This window comes from Camelina sativa, chromosome 8 (genome assembly GCF_030686135.1).
Source record: "Camelina sativa cultivar CO46 ecotype springtype chromosome 8, ASM3068613v1".
NCBI classification, from domain to species: domain Eukaryota; kingdom Viridiplantae; phylum Streptophyta; class Magnoliopsida; order Brassicales; family Brassicaceae; genus Camelina; species Camelina sativa.
This window is the reverse complement of record NC_141887.1, coordinates 3,087,669-3,099,967: the sequence shown is the minus strand read 5'-3', so window position 1 is coordinate 3,099,967 and position 12,299 is coordinate 3,087,669. Positions and strand designations below refer to the sequence as shown.

Genomic DNA, 12,299 nt, shown 5'->3' with positions numbered 1-12,299 from the left:
TTAAGGAATCTTTAATATACATTAGTCTTATATATCATAAATTTTCTATATGAAAAAACTGAAAATTAGGATTTACATGAGTTTAAATATTTTATAGTTCAAAATAAATTTAAGATGCCGTTAAATTGTTTTTAAAAGATTTTCCAATATCTATTATTCAAAATTAATTTCAAAACTTAAATCAATATGCTAAATCGATTTTGCAGAAGACATTCCTTTTCAAAATAATTTCAAAATCAATATATGCAAAATTAATTTCAAAACTTTATCCATTCTATTTTTTAAGAGTTTTACAATATCTTAAAAAAGTTTTGAAAAAACAGTTCCCACTAATTAAGTTTTTTGTGGATCACAAAATATTGGTTTAAGTAAATTAATTCAGATTTTTAGGTCCAATTAGTTTGTTCGAAATGAGGCTGTTAATTAGTAATTCCTTAATTATGGGGAAATGATTGCTAGATTTCATATGACAGATATTATACCGGTTTTGTGTGTATTTGATTTTACTATGTGCTGTTTTTTTTGGAAAGACTATGAATTCATTTAGGAGAATATCCCAAGGAATACGTTATTAAAATCTTGATTGATAGAATGTTTAGAAATGGATATTCGTTTTTTGTTTTTTGGAAAGACTGTGAATTCAGTTAGGAGAATATTATCATACATCTGCTTATTCGTTATTTACACCTAACATCTTGAGGAATACGTAATTAAAATCTTAATTGATAGAATGTTATGCTATGAATATTCATTTTCTGTTTGATTGATTATTCGAGGATATCGTCTATGGTAAATTATCCTTGAATATTTAATTGCTAATTTACAGGAAATCATCTGTGCATATCTAGTTGTTAATTAGGTAAGGAATATTGGGTTTTTGTTTGGTCGATTATTCAATGTTTTCTGACCTGTCATGTCAATCTTAATTTATAGGAAATCATCTATGCATATTTAGTTGTTAATTAGGAAAGGAATTCTGTGTGTTTTAGTTATGTGATTATTATTTTAAATTTACAAAATTAATATATTTTTCTCACAAAATCAATATAATTATTGGTATTTTTATAATTAATGTTTGTTTAGTAACAATATTTTAAATTTAAAATTTTTATATTATTCCAATGAAATTTATAATGGTTGCAATGAAAAATCTTTATTATTCCAAAAAAAAAAATTATTCCAATGAAATAAAAAATTTAGAATTATTAAATTGTTACATATGAAATAATCTATTTCTTCGAGGAAGTAGTTATGAAGTCTTCATGGGTTATTTTTGATTTTTTTTATGGGATTTGGTAAACTGTTTCCTTTGCTTAAATACTGAAACAGAATCTTGATCTTATGTGTCTGGTCATTTGTTTCATGACGTACCGTTTTTGAGACCTGTTGAAATATAAAATTGATCTTGTTAGTTAGGAGTTGGACTTGTCACTAAAGGAATTAAACTGTGGATTTGATCATAGGTAAAACTTAGAATACTTACCGAGTGAAGGTTCGCAATTGGTAAAGAATCCTGTTTTTTTTTTCTGCCACTATTTTGCCTCCACATTATAAACGAACTTATGAGGATGTTCATTATAAATTATATTTGTAGATGACTGGTACTGGCTATTACGGTCGACCCATGATGAAAAAGACTCATGTAAAGCTTGGTGAAAAAAGGCATGTGAAAAATGAAGAAGGAGTTTTTTTTTACAATCGTCTGGTTAGTATTAGAAATAGTGTATTTAAAGATGAGGATAGGCATGTAGGGTTTTCGTTTATGTTTTTTTTTCCTTTTTGCAAATAAATCCAGTGGCACAAAGATGTAATTAATTAGAAAAATTAAGGGGATTTTTGTAAATGACCTTGGAGCTCTATAATGCTGACAACTCAGCTTTTTTGGAGAGAATGCTTCTCTTTTAATATATAGGGGATGATATGTTATACTATTATATTTTAAAAACGAAATCAAAATTAAAATAAAAGGACAAAACAAATTAACGAAACAAATTATGTAGATCTTTTATTAAGGAAAGTATGTCGGTTTCGGTTTATAAAAGAAGATTCGGATTTAAATTTATAATTTTAAAAATTATATTTCAGTTTGAGTTTATAGAAGAATGGTTAGGATTTAAATTTTACAATTAAACAAAATTATATGTCAGTTTGGGTTTACAAAAGAGTGGTTAGGGTTTAGATTTTACAATTAAACGAAATTATATGTCGGTTTGGGTTTACAAAAGAGTGGTTAAGGTTTAGATTTTACAATTAAACAAAATTATATGTCGGTTTGGGTTTATAAAAAAGTGTTCAGGATTTAGATTTTACAATTAAACAAAATTATATGTCGGTTTGGGTTTATAAAAGAATGGTTACAGTTTAGATTTAACAATTAAACAAAATTATATGTCGGTTTGGGTTTATAAAAATGGTTAGTGTTTAAATGTGAGAATTAATAACTGTAATATAATATTAGAATTAACAATTTTAAAATTGATTGATATACAAAATTTGTTTCCTTAATTAAGATTTGTTTCCTTAATTTAAAAGGGGTGAACTTGGGATGAATCCAATAATTGTCCTAATACAAAATGGGCTAAATTTTTTATTTTATTATAAAATTAACTTATTATTATGATATAAAATTATAAAATATTGACGTTGTAGTGCAGTCTCTATTAAATGGATGTTGTAACCGCATACTTATATGGTCCACTGGATAATGAAATGTATATGAGATTACCAGAGGGTTTTGAGCTCAAAGATAAGAATGGTTCTCGAGAACAGTACTGCATTAGGCTGAACAAATCCCTTTATGGACTGAAACAGAGTGGTCGAATGTGGTATAACCGGTTAAGTGAATATTTAGCTAAAGAAGGCTATAAGAATGACCTAATCAGTCCATGTCTATTTATAAAGAAGTTTGCAAACAAAGGGTTTGTAATTATAGCAGTTTATGTGGATGATTTGAACATCCTTGGGACCTCTGGAGAAATCGTCCAAACAGTCGAATAACTAAAGAAAGAATTCGAGATGAAAGACCTCAGTGTTATAGGAGCGTTAATGTTCTTGGCTAGCCACACTAGACCAGACATATGTTTTGCCGTGAACCTCCTAGCGAGATTTAGTTCTTGTCCGACTATAAGGCACTGGAACGGTGTTAAACATGTTCTGCATTACCTACAAGGAACGACAGACTTTGGTTTATTTTATACTAACTATAACAGAGATGGTTTAGTTGGTTTTGCTGATGCAGGTTACTTATCGGATCCGCACAATTCTAGGTTTCAAACCGGGTACGTATTCACACATGATGGTACGACGATCTCGTGGCGTTCCATGAAGCAGAGCATTGTTGCCACTTCGTCCAACCATGCGGAAATCCTAGCAATTCATGAAGCCGGATGAGAGAGTGTGTGGTTAAGGTCGATGACTCAACACATCAGGGCGAATTGCGGTATGGTCGCGGACAAGGAGCCAACCGTAATCTATGAGGACAATACGGCCTGCATCGCACAGCTCAAGGAAGGTTACATCAAGGGAGATCGGACAAAGCACATCCTACCGAAGTTCTTCTTCACACACGAACTACAAAAGGCCGGAGAAGTTCGTGTGGTACAGGTGCAGTCATGCGACAACTCAGCCGATCTCTTCACTAAGGCATTATCGACAACAACATTCAAGAAGCTCATGCACCAGATTGGAATGCGGAGGCTTAAGGATTTAGAGTGATGCTTGGAACAGGGGGAGTAATGCGTGTTGTACTCTTTTTTCCTTCACCATGGTTTTGTCCCATTGGGTTTTCCTGGTAAGGTTTTAATGAGGCAACATCCCCAAGCGCATTACAGGGATCCTCTTCCAGCACATGCACGGTTATGTCATCCAAGGAGGAGTGTTGTAAAGCACTGGATGGTGGACTCCATAACCGGCCATGTATGGTCCATGTACGTTTAGTGCCTTACGGCCCATCGGCCATAGGTCCATTGGCGTATTCTATTTCCTAGTCGGTTATGGGCTTTAGCCCTTATACTTTACTATATATATGTAACCTCATTCGATTATCAATAATAAGAACAAGATAATTCCTCCTTTTGATTCTCTAGTTTACAACATGTCCCTCAGTTTTTTTTAGAATTAAATACACCAGTCGAACGGCCATAATAAAAGAGAGTACGCTGCTAAAGGACCCGCGAGGCGGACGTTTAGTTGATCTGCCAATCAGTCATTTACTGTTGATTAGAAAAAAGGGATAAATTTATCATTGTTAGTTAATATTTTACGTCTCACCATATCTTCATTACCTAACACTTCAAATCTTTTTATTTTTCACACTTCGATATTGTTGTTATGATATTTCCTATTCGAGTTTGTTTTGAATTTCTGGTTCTAATGATACCGTATTCTGCTTTAAATTCTAGCTAGAGCCGTGTAACAAGTGTGCATCTTTCGAGCCATCATATTTTTCGATAAACCAATGGATCGGTTTTGTAAACCATATTGACGGTTCAAGAAGTGAGAAAGAGAGGGAATCCGAGTAGAAGTTAGTTATGAACATCAATCATAACATACCATGTTCATTGTTCTTTATTAGTTTAATCTTATCCAGCGAGACAGTTCGGTCGGTGTTAAAATCTCTTTTAATTGCACATGACATTCACCGGCCTTTTAGATTGTATCCTTCGAAAACGTAAGAACCAGAGTAAAAGGGAACATTAATTATAAGGAAGGATCGCATCTTCCAACCAATGGTGAGATCTTATTAATCACACCGACAGCTTCAGCATCTGAGATTTTGACTTAAGAATATGAATGTACGACAAGGGCCTTGATCTATCAAGAGGAATTATCGTGAGACGTGAGATATAATCATGGACGAAGCTTTTTCCATCTTCATCTATATATCTTTTGGATCTATGTATGCTATAGCTACATGGTCTTTTACATTGACCTCTGTTTCAATCCCTTTTGCACCATTTTATCATCCGCTCATATAAATAATATGGTGTGAACGCAACAGGAGGCTGCACGGTGAGATTCCTAACACCTGTTTACACTATCAAATCAATAGATAAAGTAGTCGGCAACAGATTATATATGCCTGTCAAGACCACAAGTTCCCCTAAGCTTGAGGATGGTTCGGCCGGGCATTTGGCTTTGCCTTGAGAGGCTAGTGCTTTGGCTCAGTTTTCTTTACAATAGTTACTTGTTTCAATTTTATTTACATAAACGATGCATATAATGTAAATATGGTTTTTTTCTTGAATAAATTTTACATTCATTCAAAAAATAAATAAAATTAAGATAAATTAGAGAGACCAAATAATATGTTAATTAAATTCCACATAGAAGTTAAGTACACGCTGTCTATAAGAATTAAAGTATAATATTATAAGAACATGTGTATGTATAAGCGGATACCAGTTTGCTGTAGAAACGAGGGATGCTTGTAGTTGTAGACATTAATTATGCTTCAAGGCATCAAGAACAACGTCAGGATTAATCTTCGTTTTGAAACCCATAATAGTTACCGTACCGCACAATAGTCCATTGCCGGTGACTGGAATACACGCACCATTGAGTTGAACGGCTCTTCCTGGCATTGGTGAGAAACTCTCTCAGTTTATATAATATTTTAACCATATTAACTATTTATTTATATTTTAATTAACAATTAAAAAGTTTGTTCAATTGTAAAAAGACACATGGCAAATGACAAATAAAATGAGATTCTCAATATTGAGAAACTTATACCATTTTTACTGGGGATTCTCTCCCAGTTGTTTTTATTTTTGGAGCCAAAAAAAAATTAAAAAACCCAATATTCAGTCCATTAAGCGGAGAAACGTTGCTCCAGGAAGGAATTGAGCAACTGCATAAGCAACGCTACATGGCATGTTTTGGTTGGTTGTCGATTTAATTAAAAAAAAAAAAATTTGCCATTTTCTTTTCCTTCTTTCGCGATCTTCTCTCTACTCTCTCGACGGAATCCCTAAAACTCATAGTGATTCACCTCAGCAGAATCCAATTCAGCAGTTCCAGGTTGATGTTAAAGGCCAAGGCTTTATGTTATCTTTAGTGAAATCCAGAAAAGCTATTTCTTGTGCTCTTCCCTCTGAACCATCTCCCTCCACTTCAGTAGCCGCCGTCTCCGCCGTTTCTGGTGACCACCGGTCTCGATGTTTGTCTTTGATAGTCAAACTTGGTGGGAGAGGTCTTGTAGACTCTGCTCGGGAAGTGATTAGCCGTGTTATCGATGGTTCTTCTTCTATTTCAGAGGCGGCTTTAGTTGTTGATTTCGCGGGCAACAATGGAATAGAACTCGATTCGTGTTGCTGCGGCGCATTGATAAGGAAGCTGACGGAGATGGGTCAGCCTGGATTGGCTGAAACTTTCTACAACGAACGTGTGATTGGAAATGGTATGGTTCCTGATTCGTCGGTTTTAGATTCAATGGTGTTTTGTCTAGTTAAGCTAAGGAGGTTCGATGAAGCTAGAGCTCATTTAGATAGCAGTATAGCTTCTGGTTATGTTCCTAGTAGAGATGCTTCTAGTTTAGTAATTGATGAGCTTTGTAATCAAGATCGATTTCTCGAGGAGTTTCATTGCTTTGAACAAGTGAGAAAGGGAGGCAGTGGTTTATGGCTTTGGTGTTGTAAGAGATTGTTTAAGGGGTTGTGCGATCATGGACACTTGGATGAAGCAGTTGGGATGTTAGATACTCTGTGTGAGATGACGAGAATGCCTCTACCTATTAATCTATATAAGTCTCTCTTTTACGGGTTTTGTAGAAGAAGAATTGCTGAAGCTTTTGCTAGTCCTCACAGGAGGAAGTTGTGAGTACTGGTACTCAAGGAGGTGGCCAAGAGACTACGGCGTAAGCTCTCTCTCTCTCTCTCTCTCTTATACTATTTGGCATTTGGTTCTCTTAACTCTGAAGTAGTTGAATTTGCAAGTACAAGTATTCAATTGCTATAATCATGATTGAGTCAGTAACAATGCAACCTTGAATGGTATGTTTATAGGTGGGTTGCTAAAGCTTTAAGTTTGTTGAAACTTGTACTTTTGAGGAAACTTGTACCATTCAATTATAGGGATCCTATGTAAAGTTTTTGTTCAGAACTCAATTGAAATTGGCATTGATTGTTCTTTGTTGGTCTTGTAGAGGAATAATATTATCTGGCTTTTTTGTCTGGATCATCGTAGCTATATGAAACACGATTGTCCAAAAGGAAACAGAGGAGATGTCACTGTGGTTATTTGTCCGTTTTGTGCTACAGCAGTTCGGTTAAACCCTGACGAAGTTCCAAACTTGGCTTGGGAGGAACATGTTAATTCAGTTTGTGATCACTCAAACGACGAAAAAGCTGTTAAGAAGAAGAAGATATGTCCTGTTCCAAGGTGCGGAGCAGTCTTGACATTCTCTTATACTATAAAATGTCGAGACTGCGACATAGATCATTGCTTGAAACATCGGTTTGGATCTGAACATAGTTGTTCAATCGGTTACCAGAATCCTCTGGTTTCATTCAATCGGTTACTACATCCTCGGATCTTCAAGTTGGTATGAAGTTGAAACGTGAACTGGAAGATGAAGATGATGATGTTGAATGAGAAGAATAAGCTCCTGTTTCAGATAGATCATTTTTGAGTTTACTTTTACTTCATTTCCAATTAAGCTTACACATTTGTTAGTTAGTTAAATTTACAATTCAGCTTACACTTCGAACATGCTTTACAACTCTTTCAATCTCCTTCATTTCCAAACTTCTCTGATTGGATAATCTTGTGATTGGAGGATAACATTTTGGGTAAAGAACCAAAAAAAAACATTTTGGTTGTTATGTTAAAAAATTATTATTTGAGAGATTGAGCAACTTTTTTTGGGTTCTCTAGTAAATGAATGATTTTGCAAAAATACTCTTAGAGTTGCTTTACTTAAATTAGTATTAATTGTATGATTAATTAATTTGAGAGTAATTTAGGAGAAATACTCCACTAGAGCATCATTAGTGGAGAAACCTTCCTAAGTCACTCATATATTAATTAATTATATAATTAATACTAAATTAATTAAAGCAACTCTAAAAGAATTTTAGCAAAATCATCTTTTTACTAGAGAACCCAAAAAATGTTGCTCAATAGATATTACACTTGAATGTGACTTTGAGTGGCGATCAGCAAATAGAAAAAGTTGTGGTGCGAGGTAACAATATAGTATAGGCTCGTAGCAAATTATATTTAAGGTAAACATTGGACTTAATACTTTAGTAGTTGTATATGGTCACATATATATGTCCACATTTATACTTATAGTTGAAAGGGAAGATAATAAATTTCCAGCTAATAGTGTAACTATGTTTTGAATTTATATCCAAAATATTCAGTTAGGGATTTGTATTGTGTGGGTTGTCCTGTCCACTAGTGAGAGAGTAAAGTCCTTTGCGAAGGAATAAACAACGTCAGAGTCGGAAAAACATGTGTTTTGGGCCGGTTCATAGACGCATCACAAAAGCAGACATGGACTAGTGCTAGTATCGTTATCTCGGTTATTAATATTGTCCATCCCAAAGCAGAAACTAGTACTATTTTATAGTATGGTCGCGTTGGTAGAATTAAATTCTTCAACCGCCTTTGTGGGTAGGGTCAGTTAGTAAGATGGTCACGTGTTTTTCCTAGCTTGAACATCATGGCATGGTGAGACTCTTTAATTTGTTTTCTGATCTATATAGATAAATTCTAAACTAGCTACAAGTATGTCATATATATTCTTTGATTACTCCCCCACTCGAGAAGAGATGGAGGCAATGAAGCCCTGCGCCGCTAACTATCCGCCTCTGACGCCGTTAGGTTTCTTAGAAAGAGCCGCCATCGTGTACGGTGACTGTACCTCCATCGCTTACGGAAGCAACACCGTTTACACGTGGCGTGAAACTAACCTCCGTTGTCTCCGCGTCGCATCCTCTCTGTCTTCCCTCGGTTTAGGCAGGTCCGACGTCGTCTCCGTCCTTTCTCCCAACACTCCGACGATGTACGAGCTCCAGTTCGCTGTTCCCATGTCCGGCGCAATCCTCAACAACATCAACACGCGACTCGATGCACGCACCGTCTCTGTTCTACTCAGCCACTCTGAATCTAAGCTTCTCTTCGTCGACGTCTTCTTCTGCAATCTAGCCGTCGAAGCTATCTCGATGATGACGACTGATCCGCCCATTCTCGTCTTCATCGCCGATAAAGAAGAGGAAGGAGGAGGTGGTGCTGACGTGGCGGTTCGCAACAAGTTCAGTTACACTTACGATAATCTTGTCGAGAGAGGCGATCCGGGTTTCAAATGGATCCGACCCGAAAGCGAATGGGATCCGATTGTGCTTAATTACACTTCCGGTACGACTTCGGCACCCAAAGGAGTGGTACACTGCCACAGGGGTATTTTCGTAATGTCAATGGATTCTCTAATCGATTGGACCGTACCGAAAAATCCGGTTTACTTATGGACTCTACCGATGTTTCACGCTAACGGTTGGTGTTATCCGTGGGGGATCGCCGCCGTCGGAGGAACTAACGTCTGTTTGCGCAAGTTCGAAGCGCCGTTAACATACCGTTTGATACGTGATCACAACGTCACGCACATGTGTGGAGCTCCGGTCGTGCTCAACATGTTATCGGCTGCGACTCAGGAATCTCATCAGCCGTTAAAACGTCCCGTCAACATTTTAACCGCCGGTGCTCCACCTCCAGCCGCCGTGCTCCTCCGCGCCGAGTCAATCGGTTTCGTTATCAGTCACGGTTACGGATTAACAGAAGCGGCCGGTGTAGTCGTCTCCTGCGTGTGGAAGCCACAGTGGAATCGTTTACCGGCGAGTGATCGAGCGAGGCTGAAGGCACGGCAAGGAGTGAGAACCGTCGGGTTTACTGAAATAGACGTGGTGGATCCTGAATCGGGTCGAAGCGTCGAGAGGAACGGAGAAACTATGGGAGAGATAGTGATGAGAGGAAGCTCGATCATGCTTGGTTACTTGAAAGATCCGATGGGAACAGAGAAAGCTTTAAAGAACGGGTGGTGTTACACTGGAGATGTTGGTGTGATTCACTCGGATGGTTATTTAGAGATTAAGGATAGATCGAAAGATATAATCATATCAGGAGGAGAGAATGTGAGTAGCGTGGAGGTTGAAGCGGTTTTGTATACGAATCCGGCGGTGAGTGAGGTGGCGGTGGTGGCGAGACCTGATGAGTTTTGGGGTGAGACGCCGTGTGCGTTTGTGAGTCTGAAAGAAGGGTTGAGTGTGGAACCTACGGAGGAGGAGTTGATAGAGTATTGTAGGAAGAAGATGTCTAGGTTTATGGTTCCTAAAACGGTTTTGTTTAGGGATGAGTTGCCTACGACTTCGACGGGGAAAGTTTCTAAGCTTGTGCTTAAGGAGATTGCTAAGACGATGGGTGATGGGTGATACAATTTCTTAAACATCTTTCACCGTTCCATAAGATTACGAATCACATTGATTCTAATATATTTATGGAACGAATATGTAGCAACTGGACAATATAATGGTCAATGAATTTGTATTCCCTAATCCCCATATATGTAACAAAACGGTTGATTGGTTTGAGGTTTTTTTTTATATTAATTCAAGAAGGAAACATGTTTTTTTTTTGTCGTTTGGAGTAGATTGAGTTACTATCTAGTAGAGTTAGGCGTGGCATTCTAATTCTATGGAGATAGGAAAACAAACATCAAAGTTATAATTCGAAAATAACAGTATAGATGTTAGCATTTTGTATGTTACAATAACGTTAAAATTTGTGGTTATTAAGATCCACATATGTACAACTTGTGCCCGATGTTAACTTATAAAAAATTAACATTAATAGATTTTAACCCGCGGTGTACCGCGGGATTATTTTTTTACTAAAATCATTAAATTTCAGATTATAACTGTTAGTTAATTTTATACGTATTATTTGATGTTTAAGATTGTATAGTTGTATTTTGATTGTTAATTTCACGGTTTAATATGTGGTATACCGCACGACAATTTATTTTTATTATAAATTAATCTATAGTATTAATATTATTTTATATTGTTAAGTTGTTGTACTTGTTGTTCATAATAATTATGTATTTAGAGGTGTCAAACAAGTCGGTCCATATTTTTTTTCTTGGACCGCAACGCGTCAACCCGATAAGACCATGGTCGTTAAAGTTATTCCCAAACATGTCCCCTATATAAATTTTATATTAATTATTCTTTAAAAATTTAGTGGCAAAGAAAAAAAATTAAAATAATTTATAATATTAATATTTTGTTAATATCTTAATTGTTATACAATAACTTTCTTCACATTATCACATATTTCATATATTATATTCACATAACTATGTTAAAATATTATTTATATAATATATTTATTTTAATCATCTATTTATAGTCTTTGGGATGACCCCTCAAACCGCTTATGTACTTTGCTAAAACCCGTAATTTGCATAGACTTTTAACGGGCTTAATATTTTGTGTATACCCACTCTGTCGTAGTACTATTTAGGATATATACATGTGGAATAAGTGTTGTGTTTGCTCTTATTTTGACTTAGAACCTTACTCCTCTAATGGAAAGTAATAAAAGATTAATATAAAGCCTCGTTTGTCCAAAATATATATATAATGTATAGAATGAGCAATTAAAGGAGAGAGGTTGTTATTTGTATATTCATGGAAGGCAACAGATATCAGCAAAGATAGATTAATATTGTACACTACAAAGTTCGTTTACCAGATCAAATTGACAAATTGTAGACTTGATTATGTCTCGGAACTGAAGCTCTAAATTGGAAGCCACATAGGTACGTATGAGAATATACACCTGATGTAATAGATTTATATGTTGAGAGTGTCTAGTGTTAGACCTGAATTTGAATGTGACTGGAATGGTTGACAGTGAAATATAATTCTTTGTTGCTTATGAAATGGTACTATATATGATTTTCTTTTATATTTTCCACTCAATCTTTCAGCTCAACTTTGATGCACTTATTCGATTACAATTAGATGTTGAACTACGCTAGATAATATGCACTTCTACCATTAATACACTTTCTAGTAAAATGCATTTGCTTGATAGGTGGCCTGTAATACACAACAAAATCAGCCGTAATAGCTCAATAATTTTGATCAAGCTAGGGATGCAATGGTTAGTAACCAATTTTCATTGCAGAAGTTGTATAAAAACTCTAAATTTCAGAAATGTAAACTGATTGTTGCTGAATAAAATAACTCATATATAACAATGTAGTTTGGATATAGGAGAGTATAGTGTAAATC

General features: G+C 35.5%; 1 protein-coding gene and 1 pseudogene across 4 annotated transcripts; both read left to right on the top strand.

The window, feature by feature from the left end:
* The first annotated feature begins 5,886 nt into the window (after window positions 1-5,886).
* LOC104705925 (pentatricopeptide repeat-containing protein At5g62370) lies at window positions 5,887-7,746 on the top strand. 3 transcript variants are annotated; one of them, XM_087460423.1, is made up of 3 exons: window positions 5,887-6,400; window positions 6,771-6,856; window positions 7,186-7,746. In XM_087460423.1, exons 1-3 carry the CDS (start codon window positions 6,046-6,048, stop codon window positions 7,276-7,278), a joined length of 534 nt encoding a protein of 177 aa, XP_087316549.1. In that variant the 5' UTR covers window positions 5,887-6,045; the 3' UTR covers window positions 7,279-7,746. The 3 variants fall into 3 exon arrangements, with proteins under 3 accessions (XP_087316549.1, XP_010420323.1, XP_087316548.1); XM_010422021.3 differs by having other exon boundaries at window positions 7,145-7,746; XM_087460422.1 differs by having other exon boundaries at window positions 5,887-6,856.
* A 920-nt stretch (window positions 7,747-8,666) lies between these two features.
* Window positions 8,667-10,634, top strand: LOC104705924 (putative acyl-activating enzyme 5, peroxisomal pseudogene; annotated as a pseudogene). Its single transcript, XR_015563208.1, has one exon. The product of XR_015563208.1 is annotated as a putative acyl-activating enzyme 5, peroxisomal pseudogene (transcript).
* The last annotated feature ends 1,665 nt before the right edge of the window (window positions 10,635-12,299 follow it).

What these genes read in the sequence shown, in the direction of transcription:
- LOC104705925 (XM_010422021.3), top strand. Translation starts at nt 6,046, where the DNA reads ATGTTATCTTTAGTGAAATCCAGAAAAGCTATTTCTTGTGCTCTTCCC. An exon ending in CGAACGTGTGATTGGAAATG is followed by an intron (nt 6,401 to 6,770) that starts GTATGGTTCCTG and finishes CGGGTTTTGTAG; the next exon opens with AAGAAGAATTGCTGAAGCTT. An exon ending in GGTGGCCAAGAGACTACGGC is followed by an intron (nt 6,857 to 7,144) that starts GTAAGCTCTCTC and finishes TTGGTCTTGTAG; the next exon opens with AGGAATAATATTATCTGGCT.